We start from the raw sequence: 20,997 nt of genomic DNA, 5'->3' as shown, positions 1-20,997 counted from the left end.
GAGGTGGTGCAACAAAATACTAGTGATGTGTTGAAGCCAGAAAGCCAGAAAGTTGCCATTTGAAATGACTTTAGTTTTGTGTCATGTCTGTGATCTGCTTTTTTTTTTCTACAAAATTAAACAACTGAATGAACATCCTCCGAGGCCGGTGATTCCATCATTTTTGCCAGGGGTTGTAGAAACAATAGCGCATGATTTATACTTCAGGAACAATGGAACACAGGAGGATTCTTTATCATTTCCTGCACTTCCAGTTAAACACATTATAGAAACTTTTTATAAATTATTACCACTCGTGAAAAATGTCAGCTACCTATTTTCTAAACATGACCCAATCTAGAGCCCATGGATCCCCACAGACAGCACACTAGACTTCATTAAGAAGCAAACCGAGTGCCTGGAAGTGATGCAGCTTCTGTTAGTTTGATTTTTACCCACACAAGATGGCGTGTCTGTCTTTAAATGGGGCGGGGCTTCAGCTTTGTCACAGGAAGTCAACATCAAGAACTTTTTTTCATTTAAAACCTTTTTTAATGTTTGACATTCAGATGAAGAGGTGTGGCCAGCATCCTCTGGTGTCACATCATGTGACCTCCCACACAGGCCACACCCCAGCAACAAGTCACATGGTTTGGCACGTAGAAGCTGCCGGCCGTCTGCTCCCAGCACCGACGCCTCCAGACAGGAAATGAGCTCAGATCATCTCTGATAAAGGCACTTACCCAGAATGCTTTTCTTCAAGTCAAAAAAGTGCAGCTGATTGAGAGGGCAGAGTGACAAAGGCCACGCCCCTCAAACTATTTCATAACCAGAAAAATAAAATACAATTTAAAAAACAGGGTGGGAGGGGGGCCTTGTATGAGTTCATCTCGGAGCATCATGGGAAATCACAGTCATGTTCCAGTTATATGCCCCCTCCCCACCACTGAAGCTGCTTCTGTGACCCTGGAAACAGGTCAAAGGTCAGCAGTAGGATGAGGGCTTTGGTCCCAAAAGTCCAGAAGGGTAGGAGGTGGAGCTTCTACATGGCAGCTGTATCGATCTGGACATACAGCTGTCGGACTCCTGCCTGTGGACACAACACAAGCGTTGGTCTCCAGACAAAAGTAGCTCGCATCCAGCTTGTGTTACAGCGCAGCGTGCCGTGGTTCGCTAGGGTCAGAGTGTCGCGGTCACATTTAACTCTGTCAGAGCGCAGCGTGCCGTGGTCCGCTACGGTCACAGTGTCGCTGTCACATTTAACTCTGTCAGAGCGCAGCGTGCCATGGTCCGCCAGGGTCAGAGTGTCACGGTCACATTTAACTCTGAGCGCAACGTGCCGTGGTCCTCTAGGGTCAGAGTGTCACGGTCACATTTAACTCTGAGCGCAACGTGCCGTGGTCCTCTAGGGTCAGAGTGTCGAGGTCACATTTAACTCTGAGCACAACGTGCCATGGTCCTCTAGGGTCAGAGTGTCGAGGTCACATTTAACTCTGAGCGCAACGTGCCGTGGTCCTCTAGGGTCAGAGTGTCGCGGTCACATTTAACTCTGTCAGAGCGCAGCGTGCCGTGGTCCGCTACGGTCACAGTGTCGCTGTCACATTTAACTCTGTCAGAGCGCAGCGTGCCGTGGTCCGCCAGGGTCAGAGTGTCACGGTCACATTTAACTCTGAGCACAACGTGCCGTGGTCCTCTAGGGTCAGAGTGTCACGGTCACATTTAACTCTGAGCGCAACGTGCCGTGGTCCTCTAGGGTCAGAGTGTCGAGGTCACATTTAACTCTGAGCGCAACGTGCCGTGGTCCTCTAGGGTCAGAGTGTCGAGGTCACATTTAACTCTGAGCGCAACGTGCCGTGGTCCTCTAGGGTCAGAGTGTCACGGTCACATTTAACTCTGTCTGAGCGCAGCGTGCCGTGGTCCTCTAGGGTCAGAGTGTCAAGGTCACATTTAACTCTGTCAGAGCGCAGCCTGCCATGGTCCTCTAGGGTCAGAATGTCGCGGTCACATATACTTCTGTCACAGCGCAGCCTGCCGTGGTCCGCTAGGGTCAGAGTGTCGCGGTCACATTTAACTCTGAGCGCAAGGTGCCGTGGTCCTCTAGGGTCAGAGTGTCACGGTCACATTTAACTCTGTCTGAGCGCAGCGTGCCGTGGTCCTCTAGGGTCAGAGTGTCGAGGTCACATTTAACTCTGTCTGAGCGCAGCGTGCCGTGGTCCTCTAGGGTCAGAGTGTCGAGGTCACATTTAACTCTGTCTGAGCGCAGCGTGCCGTGGTCCTCTAGGGTCAGAGTGTCAAGGTCACATTTAACTCTGTCAGAGCGCAGCCTGCCATGGTCCTCTAGGGTCAGAATGTCGTGGTCACATATACTTCTGTCACAGCGCAGCCTGCCGTGGTCTGCTAGGGTCAGAGTGTCGCGGTCACATTTAACTCTGAGCGCAACGTGCCGTGGTCCTCTAGGGTCAGAGTGTCGAGGTCACATTTAACTCTGAGCGCAACGTGCCGTGGTCCTCTAGGGTCAGAGTGTCGAGGTCACATTTAACTCTGAGCGCAACGTGCCGTGGTCCTCTAGGGTCAGAGTGTCGCGGTCACATTTAACTCTGTCAGAGCGCAGCGTGCCGTGGTCCGCTACGGTCACAGTGTCGCTGTCACATTTAACTCTGTCAGAGCGCAGCGTGCCGTGGTCCGCCAGGGTCAGAGTGTCACGGTCACATTTAACTCTGAGCACAACGTGCCGTGGTCCTCTAGGGTCAGAGTGTCACGGTCACATTTAACTCTGAGCGCAACGTGCCGTGGTCCTCTAGGGTCAGAGTGTCGAGGTCACATTTAACTCTGAGCGCAACGTGCCGTGGTCCTCTAGGGTCAGAGTGTCGAGGTCACATTTAACTCTGAGCGCAACGTGCCGTGGTCCTCTAGGGTCAGAGTGTCACGGTCACATTTAACTCTGTCTGAGCGCAGCGTGCCGTGGTCCTCTAGGGTCAGAGTGTCGAGGTCACATTTAACTCTGTCTGAGCGCAGCGTGCCGTGGTCCTCTAGGGTCAGAGTGTCAAGGTCACATTTAACTCTGTCAGAGCGCAGCCTGCCATGGTCCTCTAGGGTCAGAATGTCGTGGTCACATATACTTCTGTCACAGCGCAGCCTGCCGTGGTCTGCTAGGGTCAGAGTGTCGCGGTCACATTTAACTCTGAGCGCAACGTGCCGTGGTCCTCTAGGGTCAGAGTGTCGAGGTCACATTTAACTCTGAGCGCAACGTGCCGTGGTCCTCTAGGGTCAGAGTGTCGAGGTCACATTTAACTCTGAGCGCAACGTGCCGTGGTCCTCTAGGGTCAGAGTGTCGCGGTCACATTTAACTCTGTCAGAGCGCAGCGTGCCGTGGTCCGCTACGGTCACAGTGTCGCTGTCACATTTAACTCTGTCAGAGCGCAGCGTGCCGTGGTCCGCCAGGGTCAGAGTGTCACGGTCACATTTAACTCTGAGCACAACGTGCCGTGGTCCTCTAGGGTCAGAGTGTCACGGTCACATTTAACTCTGAGCGCAACGTGCCGTGGTCCTCTAGGGTCAGAGTGTCGAGGTCACATTTAACTCTGAGCGCAACGTGCCGTGGTCCTCTAGGGTCAGAGTGTCGAGGTCACATTTAACTCTGAGCGCAACGTGCCGTGGTCCTCTAGGGTCAGAGTGTCACGGTCACATTTAACTCTGTCTGAGCGCAGCGTGCCGTGGTCCTCTAGGGTCAGAGTGTCGAGGTCACATTTAACTCTGAGCGCAGCGTGCCGTGGTCCTCTAGGGTCAGAGTGTCAAGGTCACATTTAACTCTGTCAGAGCGCAGCCTGCCATGGTCCTCTAGGGTCAGAATGTCGCGGTCACATATACTTCTGTCACAGCGCAGCCTGCCGTGGTCCGCTAGGGTCAGAGTGTCGCGGTCACATTTAACTCTGAGCGCAAGGTGCCGTGGTCCTCTAGGGTCAGAGTGTCGAGGTCACATTTAACTCTGAGCGCAACGTGCCGTGGTCCTCTAGGGTCAGAGTGTCACGGTCACATTTAACTCTGTCTGAGCGCAGCGTGCCGTGGTCCTCTAGGGTCAGAGTGTCGAGGTCACATTTAACTCTGTCTGAGCGCAGCGTGCCGTGGTCCCCTAGGGTCAGAGTGTCGCGGTCACATTAAACCATCAGAGTGCTGCGTTCCACTCGAGCTGAGGTGAGGGTCAGGTTGTGGTACCTGGGTGAAGATGTTGTGGGTCTGGCTGAGGATCCAGCGGGTGTCAGCATCAGAAGCGACCAGCAGTTTCAGGGTTCCAATGTAGACATCAGTGCACAGAGTCCAAAAGTGAGGCTCCTGCAGATTGTAAACCCCCTGCAGCTGCTGGACCTGAACACAAACAGCCGTCCCTCAAACACTCTCCTCCAGACCTTCTGTTCTTGGAAGCTGTCACTCCCACTTCCAGTATTTGTGTTCCTGTGTCAGAAGGTTCTTGTACTTACTCTCTGGTAGCATTCTGGAAGGACATGGTCCAGGGCAGGAGGAGTCCTCTGCATCAGGATCCCGACAGACTCCCGCAGTAAGGGCACCACGCTGTGAGACAGGGGTCAAAGGTCAGAGCTGGGCCACTCACAGACATGCACCTGATGACTTAAACCTCAGCGAGTATCAGTCACGTGGTGAAAAGTTTCTTTAAATGTTTGCTCGCCAAAGGACGCAACGCTCATAAACTGATGGTTGACAGCCGCGCACGCAGACACATCAGCTGTTCTGTGCCCGTTTGGTGACGGCGCTGTGAACCTGTGAGGATGCTCGCGTTCCAAATCAACAAATGCATTGATTAAAAGTCGCTTCTGTCCGGAGTGAGAAGCTGAACTCAAACAGATGTCAAAGTGTAAATGGCTGCGGTTCTTCTTTAAGTGCTTCTTTGACAAAAACCGTCAGAAAGACGTAAACATTTCTTGGGTCGTGAGGACGAGTTCTGTCCCCGATCAACTGCCGTGAGACTCAGAGTAACTGGATTCCTGCAACCGCAGTCGGGCTCTGCAGCTTCATGTGACCATTAAACCTCCATCAGCATTAAAAGGTTTCCAGGGGACCGCAGCACCAGAACCCTTTCAGAACCATGACAGCATCTGTCTGCTGGCTCAGGCTTTACATTCCAACTGATTATTTTCCAAATGCTGGTTCCTTCCTGGCTCAAGACCCAAACCAGACTCACCTCACAGAGCCGGCTCAACCAAAGCTTAGTCAACTACAAACCTTCATCTGTACAAAGACCAACTTTACATTTACATAGTAGTTATGTGCTTTTCAAAATAAAACACATTCACAATAAAAGAAAAAATAAATAAATAAATAAACAAGCTGAAATGACCTCACACGCCATGCTGAGATCTTTTGACAGCAGCACTCGAGAAGTTGAGTCTCTGGGTTTGTGATGGTCCTGGATCCAGACTAAGATCCAGAGTTTCAGTGACTTCCTGGACTCGTCCATCAGACGTGTCTCTGCATGTGGTAAAAGTCTTGAGCTCATAGAGACATTCACTGATCTCAGCAGGGACATTCATGTCTCCATGTCCTCGGCCTTTGAGATCCACAGATGACTGAGAAGATCTTATGGAGTCAAGGTCAAAGGTCAGAAGTGTTTGGTAATGCTGATGTCTTTGCAAGAGAGTGAAGGTCCAGGGCTTCAGGGTCCTGCTGCTTCCTGTCTGGTTGTCAGACTTGGACTCTAACCAGTGACCTGAGGTAAGGACTGGATGTCTTTGGTCACAGGTCTCTGTGGATGATCTCTGTTGGAATGACTTTGTGTCCAATGAACGGTTACCTAGTGAGACTCAGGTGAGGAGGATCACTGACACTGTGAGGGAACATCAGAGACCACATTTAGTCCATGTGGGGAGTTTCTGTGGACATGATCCAGGACACAGGTGTCTCAGTGATGAGGACCACAGAGACTGGAGAAGGACAACACGCCCACATATCACCTGACCGCAGCAGGTAGATGGTTACTTTGGGGGGTGTTGGGGTGGTGGTGGTGGACTGCCTGGGTGGTTGCCGTCCGGGACCTGGTGCAGCTGTGCAGTGTGGATGCAGCAGCAATGTGCACTCCCAGACTTGGCGCTGTGGCCTCTAAAGTGCTTCACTGACATTATTATTATTATTATTGTTGTTCTTATTCAGAGAACCAATCACAACCTCTAACACAGAGTTCCATTAATGTTAAGTGCTCAATTTCCTGAAACAATGAAGCCAATTCATCTGGACACCAGACACTTTAGAACCTCAGCGTTCACTTCCTGCTATCTGCAGCCAGATGTAATAAACAAAAGCCATCTAATGGCTCCTTTATGGACCAGCATCTCCATGAGTAACCTCATATGGCACAACGTCATTTTGGCGGTACTCAAGGATACTGCGGTCTATAAATTTAACCTCTTATTGCCAAAGACTTCAGGTCTTAGATCACTGGGTAGAGTCCAAACAGTGAGACAGGAAGCACCAGGACCCTGAAGACTTAGACCTTCACCCATGGATGCTTAGGAGGAAAAAAAAAAAGACAGCAATGTGATTCATCGATAATATTCAAGACAGCAAAAGTTACTCCTCAGAGCTTGGCTCTCCATGTTTCAGGTAGTGCATTGTGCGCAATCCAGGAACAAACTGAAAGACAAGTTAAAAAGAAAGTAAATCTACAGCTCTAAAGCATGTAAACCACCTCAAAAACAAAACAATTCTAAAATGGAATAACCATATCACCACCTGCACGGAAATGTTTGAATTCTAGAAGCTCTGAAATACAATCTGGGACTATTCCAGACAATAAACTGCAGTGAGTGCAGCATCCATTTAGTGAGAAAAAAATAAAAATAAAAAACAACTTTCCTTATTCAAATTCATTCCAGTAGTATTCTGCTCTTACTAGGATGCAGAAGTTTTCTAGTTTGGCAGATAGTTCTGGAGGAAATCACTGAAGAAATTAACACATAGAAAATATGGTTTGACCGAAACAAACTGTCATTAAACTTAAAACAGGGATGAAGTGGAGGTGTAAGAGTCACTAGGTGTTCACAGGAAACACATTTATTTCTGTATGTATTTATTCATGTTATTGTTAGTTGGTTTTATATTTTCTGTTGTGTTTTATTTTATCAGGTTCTTTTTGTCTCTTTCTCTAAAATTGTACTGTAGCATTATTAGTTATTGTGAGTTATTATTACTATTACTGTTGTTGCTATTATTATTATTATTATATAAAAAATATATAAAAATTTGTAATACATTTGACTTTTAGGACAACAAATGCTGAGCCATTAATTATTATACAGAAAATAAATGCACACAAACGTGCTGAGATGTGAACAACTTAACGCTAACTTTAACATTGAAAACACCATAGACATGCTAACGCGTTAGCATCGGTCCTGTTTTTAAATTATAAAATACATCTATCAACTGTTTCAGAAGAACATAACAGCTCAGTTTAACATAAAAAAAAGTAATTACTCACAGACATGTGCTCTTTGGGGTTTTAGCGGGGAAAAATTAAAGTGAAACAATACAAACGAAGCAGTGGTTCAGATCAATGCTTCATTGCTTCAAGCTTCAAAGAAGAGCCGTGCTGCAGAAACAGTTGATTACAGACCCTGCAGGGGTTCTGTAATCAATGTAGAGACACGATCATTTTCCTGACAAACACCCCAAAAAACAACGGCCGCTCTGAAGGACCGATAAGGGAATCATTAAGCAAAAAGGCTATTGATGACGGTGGATCGAATCATTTCTTAACGATACCTGAAAAGAACCGGGTTTCAATACCCAACTTTACTATGCATTACATTTATTATACAACAATACCAAAATATCTCAGAATTTACTTGTTTAAATGATATCAGCGTTAAATTATTGCCATACCTGTATTTATCTTGTGTAATATTGGAAATAAATGATGAGAAACTGACAAGGTAGAAAATTTGTTGAACGATGGTATGAGATTTGGTGCGGGAAGCAGGCAGGAAATTGTCTGGAAGATCGAGACGTTGTGCATTTACTACCTTCACAAGAGTGTTCTTTCAGATGGCAAGAATTTACAAAAGAAGTTAAACCGTCCAAAGATGGCGAATAAGCATCCTTGCCTTCACCCTACACAGGCATCAGCGTCACCAGACACCTCTGACCTCACAACTCCATTTGATTTTCCCAGGTGTCTCAAGGACCCAGACATGAAGGTCACGGCTGTGTTCGTATATAAAAGTGGATTCTGTGAAGAATGTGGTTTCAGCTCAGGCGTTCTTCTGCCCAGTCACATGGTCCACAGCGTTACCTGACTCCAATCAGCATGGCGATCAGCATGGAGCAGATGGGGTCGGCGATCATCAGGTCATATTTCTGCATCAGCAGAGCAGAGATGATGACACCGATGCTGCCCAGCGTGTCGGCGATGATGTGCAGCAAGACACCTGCACGCACGCACACACACACAAACACACACACACTAATAAAATGTTTCTGTAATAAAAACAACCAGGTCCTGTAACTTGCTGGCAAAGAGTGCCCTCCAGTGGCCAATCTTTGTCATTATCAGGATACTGCAAACCCAAAATAGTCAAAGTAAATTATTTTCTAACCACTGAATTGGTGAGATAATCAGAAACATGCAAAAAGTAAAAAAAAAAAACAAAAAAAAAACACACATCCTAAATCTGTTTTTCAGTGTACGATTGTCAAAAAGTTTTAAATGCAGAGACTTAATTGTCAGTATTTTTCTGAGCTCAGATCAGTTGTCTTTGAGTAACTGACATTTGGACAGAACGTCCTCTCACCCTGTAGAATCTGTCTGCTGGAACCTTTCCCCGGCGTGTTCTGCACATCACCTGAAACAAAAACCACATCATGTGACTCAGAATCAGTCAGACCACACAGACACACTTCCTGAATCTGCTACAATAAGAACAAGACTTCTACTGTGAAACAGGAAGTGCAGGGAAGCAGCACCCTCTCAGAGACTGTCCACAGATGAAGACATGCAGACATTTTGAATTTGTAATGAAGTTGGACGTCTCTCCACTTTAACCCTCGTCTGCTGTACAAAGGCCAACTTCTGTCAGTCAGCAGAGTCCAAGAACCCTTTACAGGGTCAGAGGTCACAGTCACAAAGACACATCCAGCTGTTACCTCTGAATCAATGTGACCAAGAGGGTAAGAGACGGGATTCTGCCAGTGGCGTGGAGGACATGATTCTGAGTCCATTCTCCTGCTTTACTTCCACAGGACAGAGGCTCTGGATCCATCATACACACTGGGCTGTGGCTCAGATTTGTGGAGATGTGAGTTTTCATACAGAAATACTACCTTACTTCCTGTTCACACTCCTACTCAAATGGACGTGTACAATGGAAAGACGTGACATCAGGACACACCCACTGACAGTCTCCTACAAAAAACCCATCCTGTGGGAGTAAACATTGTGAGGCTGACCTAAGGTCATTCTCCATGGCCTCTCCAAACTCCGCCCACCAGAGACACTGGAGTTTTGTCTCTCCTACCACAGAGGCTGTAGGCCTGCTGGCCTGACGGCACCTGCAGCTGATTCTGGAGAACGCCATGCCAACCACACATGAAGGGCCTCCTTCTTCAGCCTGTGGTTTAATGTCGGGCTGCAGCTGTCGAATATTTCTGGAATCGCGTATTCTTTCGATTAATTGGATTAAAAAGTACTTCTGCATTTTTAAACAATATCAGTAGTGGCAGGACTCTACCTAAGCAATGGCACAATGTTGCTGTGCCAGCATGCAGATTTAGGGAATAACCCTGTTGTGTCTGATGATTTACGGATGTTAACGCTGGATTACAGTCGCAAATATGTTTTAAAAATATGTGACCATAAAATCCAGCATTAACGTCCGCAAATCAGACACAAGGGGGTTATTCCCATACTAATCCACTTCCATCATTTGCACGGTTTATTTTTCTGGAAGTAATTTGGTTGGCGAAGCTTACCATAGTAACAGCATCTTCATGCCAAACTGGACATTCTGTGAGCAGACCCACAGATTTCTCTGTCTTGTCAACTGCATTGAGTCATTCTGTATCAGAATCCACATCAATACTTTTGTACAACAGAATAAATTCACCCATTTCAGCATCATTGTCGCTGCACTAGTTTCTCTCACTCTCAGCGCCATTATTGACATCTGCGTAGCAACGCGGTCAGGACACAGAGTTATACCTCAAATGTGAAGCAGTCAAATATTTTGCCACTATCAAGGAGATATATTTATCAGTATTTATTTATCGGGCAGTTATTTATTTCTTCGCGTCGTTATGTGTTTTGGAGCTTTGCTGGACCATAAGCTCAGGCGGTCTGTGAAATCTTCAGTCTGCATACAGGCTGCATGTGAAGGTGAAGACAGCCTGTGAAAAATGGCTGTGGAGTGCAACTTTTCCACAAAAGCTGCACTGATAAATCAACTGTGCAGCCTGTTGGTAAAAACTCTTATCAAATCCAAATAAAGGCGTGTACTGAACATGATTCAGTTAAAGTAAGCGTCCTTTCGCTTCATCTGTGGAGGTGGAGAGCAGCCAGTAGACCAAATTGTGCTTGTAAAAAAATCATGACTTTAAATGTTCAATAAGTGCGTTTCAGACGATCAGCGATCCTCCTCTTAAAAGGCTTTATTTTACTCAGCGAGCGACTTTGTAAAGTTGTAGCGTTGGCTGCTACATTGATTAGCTCTTACATGATGCACATGCTCTATTGTCTTCTGTTTTTTTGTGGGAACATTACAGGACCACATACAGGCCTGGCATATGTACTACAGCTTTAAATGAAGCCTTGAGGCAAAGAATTTTCCTCAAACATTTTTTGTAATCGAATGATTTGAGTGACTCGATTAATCATTTCAGCCTGTGGTTTCATGTGTCAGACTATGAGGCTGCCTCTGCTCAGGCTGAGAGTCATGTTGGGAATTCTGGGTCCTTGAAAAGACTCGGATCTCATCATTCCAGTTATTTCTTTGACCAGAAAGGCGAGACATCATTGTTTGGTTTCACACTCAGAGCCGCCTGATATTCTTGTGTTTTTCTGTGTGACAGCAGGCAGACCTAAACTACGTACACACACATTCAGAGCAGAGCAGAGCCTGTTTGCATGTTGGTGGAGCATTCATGCCTAGACAGACCGTGGGTTCTAAAGCCCTCCAGCACCCAGAGTCTGCAGGCTGACAAAGTACAGTCAGGCGCAGCACCGCTTTGTGTCCCCACATCACTACAAACATCAACCAGAACAGGATCAGATGTCAACAAATGCTCGGGACAGATCAACAGAGCCACAAATACATTTCACTATGAACCAGTTTTCCCCCTTGGATTTGCCTGATGCGAGTTCTTTGAGCCCACAGGTGACTTCCACTCCTGTCTCCAGGCTGAAACACCAGACTTTAATGATAGGGGATTCTATCACCCGCAAAGACAGGTTACAGACACCAGTTGACATTAAATGTATTCCTGGGGCCAGAGCTCCTGACATTGCCTCCCATCTTAGGGTGCTGACGCTGCAGAAGGGAAGACAGACTAAGGGACATGACACGAGATACCGTCACATAGTTATTCATGTTGGCGCCAATGATGTCAGGATGAAGCACTCAGAGGTCACAAAAATGGACATAGAGAGGACTTGTGACCTTGCCAGAAAGATGTGTCGGCATCGATTAATAGTCTGTGGTCCCTCCCCTCCCGGGGTACTGATGAGGCGTTTAGCAGGCTGACATCATTAAATAGGTTTCTGGCGCAGTTTTGTAGACAGCAAGGCTTTAGATTTATTGATAACTGGCCTTCATTCTGGGGCCACCGTGGCTTGCTGATGCTGGGCAGCCTCCACCCTACTGAGGAAGGCATCGCCATCTTGTCTGCTAACATAGATAGAGCTCTACAGGAAGGGTAACATTAGGAATTTACAGCAGGCCACAGAGCAGGTAATTAGAGACCCTGCAAAGCTTATGACAAATGTGGGTGTGGAATCCATTAGCTTAGTAGGGAAATTAGTGCAGAAAATCCACTATGGTGATAGTGCAGTTTATCTGCCAGGGAGGGAAATTCAACAAGTTGAGACTGTGGCCTGCTTCCGCAGATGTATCCATTAAAAATCACAGAGGGATATGCTTTGTAAACTTAATACCCATTGCTACATTGGATGACGTTGAACTTGAGGATGGCCCGTTGGCTGTTCCAGCAATATCAAAGGTTTCGTGTCTGCTACCTACAACCCACGTAGAATGTCTCAAACCTTTCTTCCTCAAATCAGAGGGAGTTTTTTTCTTAACACTGCTGCCTGTGTTCTTGCTCTGGGGGTCGGTAAGGTTAGACTTTATTTGTGTGAAGCACCTTGAGGCAACTTTGTTGTGATTTGGTGCTACATAAATGAAATAAATTAAATTTCAGAATACACACACTCACTGTGGCATTGTAGCTCCTTGTGACCACCATGGCTGTGACTGTGAGCATCGTGGCTGTGACCGTGACCACCGTGGCTGTGACCGTGAGCACCATGGCTGTGAGCATCATGGCTGTGGCCGTGAGCATTGTGGCCTTGCCGGCATCCGAGCTGACTCAGATGTCCTCCATGCTCGCCATGACTGTAGCTGTAGTTGATATTGCCGTTAAACAGTGAGTGGCTGTGAGCGTGACCTACAGGACAGAGAGTCAGAGTTCAGCAGAGCCGCTGCAGACCTCCCGCTCCACCATAGGATCCACGCAGCCGATTACCGGCACCGTATTACCTCCATCTCCGTGAGAGTGCCCGTGTCCTCCATGCTGAAACACAAAGATGCCTACGAGGTTGACCAACAGGCCGGCCACAGAGACAGGCAGAAGACGCTCGTGATGGACATCAGGTGGTTCCAGGGCTCTCTGAAGACCACACCAGCAGGTTAGTTTCATCAGTTAATCTCCTGCAAAACCAACACTCACAGCTGATGTACCTCCACTCCTTCAGAGAAGATGAAGAAGGCTGTGAAGATGAGGAAGAGTCCATTGACAAAGCCTGCAAGAACCTCTGCCCTCACATAACTGCAACACACACAAAGTCAAAGTCAGACCAAAAACCAAACCCAAACAAATGAACTGAACATAAAAACAAAATGGCTGAAACTGAAGGGGTGTCAGGTTCATGCCAACGAGGTTTAAGAGATCCTCACTCAGAGTCTTAAATGTCAACCTGAGTCATGACAAGGACAGCGGAACACGAAATAGTCCAAGGCTTTGAAAGACGCAGAAACGTACCCGTAGGAGAAGCTGTCATTGGACCTCCACCTGGAGATGACGGAGGCTGCTAGACCTGCCAACAGGGCGGTGCAGTCAAAGAACATGTGGAACGAGTCTGAAATCAGACCTAAACTGAAACACAGCACACGAGCAACTGATTTCACCAAACAGACTGAGGCTGACGGAAACAAACCCAATATTCAGCACAAAAGTCCAACAGGATGCATTTCCCCAATGGCCCTGGTGGACTGCGGTCTCAGACATTACTTACGACTAAAAGCAGACAGTAATTAGCACCTTCACTTGTCTTTCTTTGTAATTGCATTGACCTTAAATGCATGTGAACTTCACCACACAATGTTTCTGAATGATGTCCCCACAAACCACCCCGATAACATTTGTCCATTTTTAAAAAAGAAAACTTGATCAATCAGGGCTTTGTACAGTTTAAGATGAATAAATTCTGCAGTATCACGATGTAACCAGTAAACACTATACAACACAGTGGAAACTAAATGACTAATGCTCTGATAAACCCTTAGAACATTTATCTTCAACTCACTGATGACGAACTGGAACCGATGGCTGTGAGACAGTCAGTCACTGTTGACATCATCTTAGAATTAAATTGATGCAGGTTTTAAATTCTGAATCAGAATCAAATTTATTGCCAATTAAGGAATTTGATCTGGTGCTATTGGTGTATAAACAAAAAGAAAAAGAAAAAAGCACTTCTGTAAGAAACAAAAGAGTCAAAACTATCAGTACGTTCACTATATTCATAGTCACTGCTGATCCTGCTGTCTGGTTTCCACTCATTTATGACACGATGAGAGAATATTTCCTGATGGTGAGCCTCAGTGGTTGTTTCAAAGAAACCAACTGTACCCCTTACCATACCTCTAACTCAGTGGTGTCCAGTGGTGGGCACAGTTCCGATAATCCGATAACCGATAATTATTGAAGATAAAGTTTTCATTATCGGATTATCTTTTCGGATAACTTTGAAAACCATCATTGGACTAATTATCTTCAGATAAATGTTTGTCTGATAATTTTTAGACCGTTAACGTGGTAAACAAAAGGTGAACAGATGTGTAGTTCTACCCTCTGCAAACAGAGGAGAACTGCTTCTAGAAGAAACCGCTCTATCCTCTGCAGGCAACGGAGAACCAGTCACCAAAAAAAAAAAAAAAAAACTCATTTCTTTCAACCCCATACTGATACACAGCCAATATCACCCAAGTCATCCAGAGGCATACATTTTTAACTTATGGTTCAAATTTTAACCAAACTTATTTCGGACAAGTTATGTAAAGTAACGGCACGTCCGAAATTTTATAAAATGAAAATATCAGATATATGTTTTAGATTTAAAGTAATGCGCTAATTTTTAAGGTTTTAGTGTGGACATGCTGTGCCCAGGTGCATTATGGGTAGGATAGGGTGATCGCAGTAGGTTCACGACAGGAGAAATGCATTTCAGACACTCTGTTCAGGCTCCACAGACAACAGCATTAAACTCTAGTGCCTAAAACTCTTGTGAATATATTCTCTGGGTTTATAGACGTTATTGTGTTTGTGTTTATTAAATTCCACGCATCTTAAACGTAGCAACACAGATTATCTGGAATTTTGTTTTGGCAAGTTTTCACGGTCTCTACTGCCATCTACTGGCCAGTAGTGAACATGGCAGTATTGGCCCCGAAGCCGGGCTGATATTTTCAATCACTGTACTCGGTTCCACCTCAAACTGTACCACAGAACCACACGGTGTAAAAGTTCAGAGCGCGAGATTTATGTGCTCACACACGTACGTTCAAAAACCACACGTCGGACTTGTATTTCCAGAAGCAAAACGTAAACAGAAGCTTTTTTTTTTCAAACTTAATTACAAAAACTCTCAATGGGAGACATCAAAGTTTAAAAAAACAACAACAAAAAAACATTACAAGACAGGTCTGCGGTGTTTGCACAGGCACAGTGCGAGAGGTTGGACGCTTGTAGCGCTTCAGCAGCGGGATACCCTCACGACGGCCGACCAGAATATCAAACAGGTTTGATTTTCATCCGACCATACGATCGCCTATCAGGGGGTGGCCGTGAGATGTTAAACGCAGCTCGTTACTCCATGTATACTAAACAATGCAAGATGCGCGATTAACCTGAAACTGTGCGATCCAAAAAATTCTTGCACGAATGAAAAATCAGCTGAAAAGGGGCCAAAACTTGCACTGGCACCAGTAGATCATGGCAGTGTTCTATTTATTTTGACACCGGTTATATCAATCAATCAATTCAATTTTTTTTTTATATAGCGCCAAATCACAACAAACAGTTGCCCCAAGGCGCTTTATATTGTAAGGCAAGGCCATACAATAATGATGTAAAACCCCAACGGTCAAAACGACCCCCTGTGAGCAAGCACTTGGCTACAGTGGGAAGGAAAAACTCCCTTTTAACAGGAAGAAACCTCCAGCAGAACCAGGCTCAGGGAGGGGCAGTCTTCTGCTGGGACTGGTTGGGGCTGAGGGAGAGAACCAGGAAAAAGACATGCTGTGGAGGGGAGCAGAGATCGATCACTAATGATTAAATGCAGAGTGGTGCATACAGAGCAAAAAGAGAAAGAAACAGTGCATCATGGGAACCCCCCAGCAGTCTACGTCTATAGCAGCATAACTAAGGGATGGTTCAGGGTCACCTGATCCAGCCCTAACTATAAGCTTTAGCAAAAAGGAAAGTTTTAAGCCTAATCTTAAAAGTAGAGAGGGTGTCTGTCTCCCTGATCTGAATTGGGAGCTGGTTCCACAGGAGAGGAGCCTGAAAGCTGAAGGCTCTGCCTCCCATTCTACTCTTACAAACCCTAGGAACTACAAGTAAGCCTTCAGACAGTTATCTAATTACAACTTGGCTTTTTTTTTTTTTTTTGAAAATGTCTTTTTTTACAAATAAAAATGTCATATTTTACAAAAGCACATTTATCTGTAAACACCAACACACGACACACCTCACATTAACATGTTGGTTTACATAGAATGAATCAATCAGTGTTAGCAGAGGCACATTTTACCCAGAATTCCATCTGTCTGTTTGTTACAAAACTTCAGAATTAGTGCATTATTCAACATTAAAAGATATATATTTTAACTTTGCACAAATGACAGAATTGACATTAATGGAGTTATTCTATCAGTATTCATTTTATTTATACACCAAACCATAAGTCAGCACTGCTTTATTTTCCAAGACCTCGGCCTGACGGCAGCACTGTGACTGAGTAGAGAGTTGAGTAGAGGACGGTGAAAGACAGAAGTGCTGACTCATTGTTTTGGTCTGTTGTCGCTTTTGATGCTTCCAAAAGCGATCGGGGTGTTAAAACTCAAAATCAGCTTGTTAGTAGTTGCAAGTGTACCGGAGACAATACTGGAATTTATCGGCTATCTGTAACTTCTGATACATTTTTGGGTGGTTTATCGTTTTAGCTTTATTGAAGTTAACTTTTCAGTTATCTGTTATCGAAGTTAATTTTTTGGTTATCTGTGCCCACCACTGGTGGTGTCCAAAATATTCTAGAAAGGGCTGACAGGGTGCAGGTTTTCTTTGCAGCCCCTGACTCCAGCAGGTGATTTCACTGATGAATTCGTCCCACCTGCTCAAAGTGATGTTACTCAGTGAAATCACCTGCTGGAGTCAAGGGCTGCAAAGAAAACCTGCACTCTCTTGGCCCTTTCTGGAACACGGTGGATACCACTGATCTAACTGTATCCCCCAGCTGTACTCCTAATCATACCTCTAACTATACCCTTACCTGTATCGCTACGTGTACCTCTAACCCAGGGGTGTGCATCAAGGACTGAGATGGCACACGTTTTCATCTCACGTCAACAGGCGGGTTGCTGAAGAGCTTCTCCTTTGAATATAAACACCTGCTCATCAATAAAATCACCTGCTGAGACACCTGAACATTTTGAAATCACCTGCTGAGATGATTGGTAGAAAGGGAAAACTGTAGTGTCTTGGCCCTTCATGGCGCAATTGCCCAACCCTGCTCTAACCTTACCTCTACCCATACCCCTAGGCAGTACCCCTAACCATACCTCCTTTAGAGTCTCCAGGTTAGTTCCTGGTGGATTTTGTCATAGTGCTCCTCAGTGTTGCCACAGTTACTTTGAAAAAGTAATCCAACTACTGATTACTCTGTGAAAAAGTAACTTAGTGACTTTACTGATTACGCAAACTTCAAAGTAACTAAGTTAGATTACTAGTTATTTTATTTGTTACTTTAAGCAGCTGCTGACAACAACCCCCCCCCCCCCCCCCCCCCCATTTTCAGCATCTCCTGGAAGAAAAAAAAAATCTCAAAAGAAGTGCATATATAAATGAGCCTAGATTTAATCTTTCATTTGAACTGTCAATAATGATGTTGAAATAACAGAACATGATGTAGAAGTAGAACTTGGAATGATTTTCCTTTTAACTGTAAACCAAATTATGCATCAACTCAGAACTCAATGTCTTTTTACAATGAAAGGAATTCTACATTAATTTAAAAAAGTCATATAATCTTGTCTGAAATCCTGTTTGAACAACACAATGTTTATTTTCCAGAGACAAAAAAAATTCTTACCATGTTTCTTGAGGGCACAAGATGCAGTGAGCTTTTCCCGTTTATTTTATCAGTGTTCATGAGGGCGAATAATAAATTCACGCCAGCATCAATTCCACGGACCGTGTTTCCTGCTATCTTCCCTCTCTCCGACGTTGTTTCGTGACACAGACATGCCACAAGATTCTTCTTTTAAAAACTTGATGGCTCTTAAAGTCTGCGATGTCCACATGCTACATTTAGCTCAAAGAACAGCATCATAGAGCAGCTACACAGCATCGCCATAGCAACCAACAGGTCCTGCTTTACAATTGTCGCAACAGCCTCTAATAAAGGCACTCTACATGCTTTGAGAGAGGGATTTTTCTCCTCGAAACTCAGTGGATTCGAGGACACTGATTTGTATCTGGAACACACAGATCAGTGTCCACAGACTCATAAAACTTGCACAATGTCGTAAAAAAGGAATGCTTTGTGATAAGCATTTTAAAAACTCAGTGAAGATCATGATTACAGAGTAAAACACTAACACCTCTCCCTCCTCCTCCTCTCCATCATGAGATCCACGGAATTCCTCGGATCCGAGGAGTTTTCACAGCCCTGTTTATAAAAAATAAAATAAAGACATTTTTCTTGACCTCATATTTAACTGCTGACATCTATGTAATGGTAAAACTTGCTATTTCTAACCTACATTGTTTATAAATGTAAATATTAAATTCTTTCTAACTTTTAAATTCTTTCTAAAGATTTTAGTTGTTGAAATTCTTCTTATGATTATATTATAAGTAGTATGACAAAATGTCTTCAAAAGTGGACCTTTATTCTTGGGGTGTTGTGGGGGAGTTGCAACTCCACACCCCCTTTCTGCCTGAATTCACCCCTAGTTTGGTGTCTGAGAAGAAAGAATGGATAATGTGCATTCAGGCAGAAAACACCACCAGATTGACAGGTAAGAAAGTTTGATAAGTATTTTTTGCATCATGTTGTCCCCAGAAAGAGACAAACTGCATTTGGATGGGAAAAAAAGCATTAGTATCTGTTGTTAATGCACCACGGATCAGCTGTTTTTAGCGAGGACACACAGAGAGGCGGAGAGTTTAAAGGAAAAAAGTGTAAAAGGTTGATGCCATCACCGCACTTTAACTTAGATCTGCTGCACAAAACCGCAGATGAGGAGTTCGCTAAAAGTGGGCGGGACCTCCTCCTGCCCACTGGCCGGTTTTAATGCTGTGATGGACCCACAATATAAAAATACTTCTAATGCACAGTGTATTGGAAAAATAATTTTAATCTGATTATCGATTTGGAAAGATGAAGGCGTTAGATTACTCATTACTGAAAAAAGGTCAGATTAGAGTAATACGTTATTAAGTAAGGTGCTTCTCCTGGTCTTCTCATTTCTAAAGTCCAGAGTTTTGGTTCTTTACATGTTTTGTTTTCTTGGATGTGTAATATTTAATCAACTTTAAGTAGCTCCTTTGCTGTAAACTGATAAAATGTAGGTCAATTAAAAATCGCGCCATCGCAGCGCCGATACAGATAAATAAGATGTAAAAAAAAAAAAAAAAATCAAGGACTTTTAAATTAGTGGGAAAACAAACAGCTGTTGGGGGTGACGCACACGCACACGCACAGCGCCGAGTGACGTGGCAGCAGTTAGCTGTTAGCAGCTAGCTCACCTGTTGGTCCACAGACCGTAGGTCAGCTCAACGAAGGCAAAGGACAGGTTGAGGCAAAGGAAGAGGAAAAGGTTCCTGGACGTCTGATCCGCCAGAATCGACCTGAAGAACACAGAAACGCCGCTTTAGCACACAGCTAAACGCAACTCCTCCAGCGGCTAACAGCCGGCTAACTGCTAACCTGACAGTTCAGCTGCTTACCTGAACCATCCGGACACTTTATGTAATAAGTTAAGCTTAGTAGGTTTGTACTCATCGTCTTTAATTGATAAAGGTAACATTTTGACACTGAACACTCCACAACTACCGGCTTTGTCTTCTTCGTTTACTTTTAAGGGCTCGTGTACATAGACTGTGTGGTGAAACCAGAGTTTAAGCGCATTATCGCCACCTGCTGTTCGGAGTGGATCAAAGTTGGACTCCAAACCCACCCACACTCTCATAAGTACCCTGCTCAGAGTGCCGCTCTCATTTGAACCAACTCGCTCACAGATTGAGCTCGCCGTGCTACTTTCTTCACCCTGCTCAGTTTGCCGCTGTCGTTGGAGCGACAACAGACAGAATGTGTCTCTTTTTCCCAGGTTGATCTCTTTCAGTGCAGCTTCTTGTTCTGACTTTAACACCAAGTTAACACCCAAGTCTTTCATCGCCAACTGTAAATGGTCGTCAAAACATTCAAATCGTATCTTTCTGAACTCTTCAGCATCAACCTCCATCGTATCAAAGTGGACGCTCTCATTATGGTCGAACAACTGTCCAGTTTCTGAATATTTTGTGTTAGTACGCGCGCGCCGACGCGCTTGATGAATTCCTGCGCAAAAAGTAGTTCCCAGACAATGGCGATATATTCCTGTGAGATGATGAGTATATCTCATCTAAATGAATTCTAAAATTTATCAGTGATAAAATTATAAAGATAAGTTTTAAGAGCGAGCTCAATCTGTGGGCGAGCTATCCCACAATGCCAAAATAGCAGAGATGTCGGTCCAATGAGAGCGGCACTCTGAGCAGGGTGCTCCAAACCATAGACATTATAAAGAGTAGACGTCGCATTGATTGCTGAGGCACAAGAAAAGCGGCCGCCATCTTGGAGCGGTCATCGTAGTGATTCTATAAGGTACAGTGAAGGTTTGGTTTGATTCTAGTTTATTTCTATTTTTTATCTTTCCGTAATAAAGTTGTTTTGCTTTTTGTTATTTTCTATGTTCTATAAAGTGTATTTTATCACAGTCTAAAGCGCGATATAAATATAATCCCTTATTATCAGTTGTATATTACTATCAGGTGCTGAGAGCTGCAGAGGCTCTGTGTGTGTACAGTCCCTCTGTCAGGGCTTCAAGCTGGAAAACGTTCACGAGCGAGTCAACTGATCACATGACCTGGAAGCTATTGAGCTAAAATGCTAATATTTACATATAAAAATTAATTAAAAATATGAATAGATTTAAAATGTAAAAACAAGAGGTGTATTTCATGCAACCAGTGGAGCACAAT

General features: G+C 44.7%; 1 protein-coding gene across 4 annotated transcripts; it reads right to left on the bottom strand.

The window, feature by feature from the left end:
- Nucleotides 1-508: 508 nt before the first annotated feature.
- On the bottom strand, nucleotides 509-19,865 carry slc30a7 (solute carrier family 30 member 7). 4 transcript variants are annotated; one of them, XM_034179274.1, is made up of 11 exons: nucleotides 19,705-19,865; nucleotides 19,504-19,605; nucleotides 13,234-13,347; nucleotides 12,933-13,020; nucleotides 12,732-12,861; nucleotides 12,403-12,639; nucleotides 8,778-8,828; nucleotides 8,279-8,414; nucleotides 4,455-4,545; nucleotides 4,192-4,341; nucleotides 509-1,069 (listed from the first exon to the last, which is right to left on the bottom strand). In XM_034179274.1, exons 1-11 carry the CDS (start codon nucleotides 19,782-19,784, stop codon nucleotides 1,022-1,024), a joined length of 1,227 nt encoding a protein of 408 aa, XP_034035165.1. In that variant the 5' UTR covers nucleotides 19,785-19,865; the 3' UTR covers nucleotides 509-1,021. The 4 variants fall into 4 exon arrangements, with proteins under 4 accessions (XP_034035165.1, XP_034035166.1, XP_034035168.1 ...); XM_034179275.1 differs by having other exon boundaries at nucleotides 12,409-12,639; XM_034179277.1 differs by having other exon boundaries at nucleotides 13,234-13,342; nucleotides 19,705-19,738.
- Nucleotides 19,866-20,997: the final 1,132 nt, after the last annotated feature.

This window comes from Thalassophryne amazonica, chromosome 10 (genome assembly GCF_902500255.1).
Source record: "Thalassophryne amazonica chromosome 10, fThaAma1.1, whole genome shotgun sequence".
Classification (NCBI taxonomy): Eukaryota; Metazoa; Chordata; class Actinopteri; order Batrachoidiformes; family Batrachoididae; genus Thalassophryne; species Thalassophryne amazonica.
This window is presented reverse-complemented; position numbering and strand designations above follow the sequence as displayed.

What these genes read in the sequence shown, in the direction of transcription:
- slc30a7 (XM_034179274.1), bottom strand. Translation starts at nt 19,784, where the DNA reads ATGTTACCTTTATCAATTAAAGACGATGAGTACAAACCTACTAAGCTT. An exon ending in TACGGTCTGTGGACCAACAG is followed by an intron (nt 13,348 to 19,503) that starts GTGAGCTAGCTG and finishes GCTGTGTTTCAG; the next exon opens with TTTAGGTCTGATTTCAGACT. An exon ending in GCCATGCTGATTGGAGTCAG is followed by an intron (nt 4,546 to 8,278) that starts GTAACGCTGTGG and finishes CCTGTCTCACAG; the next exon opens with CGTGGTGCCCTTACTGCGGG.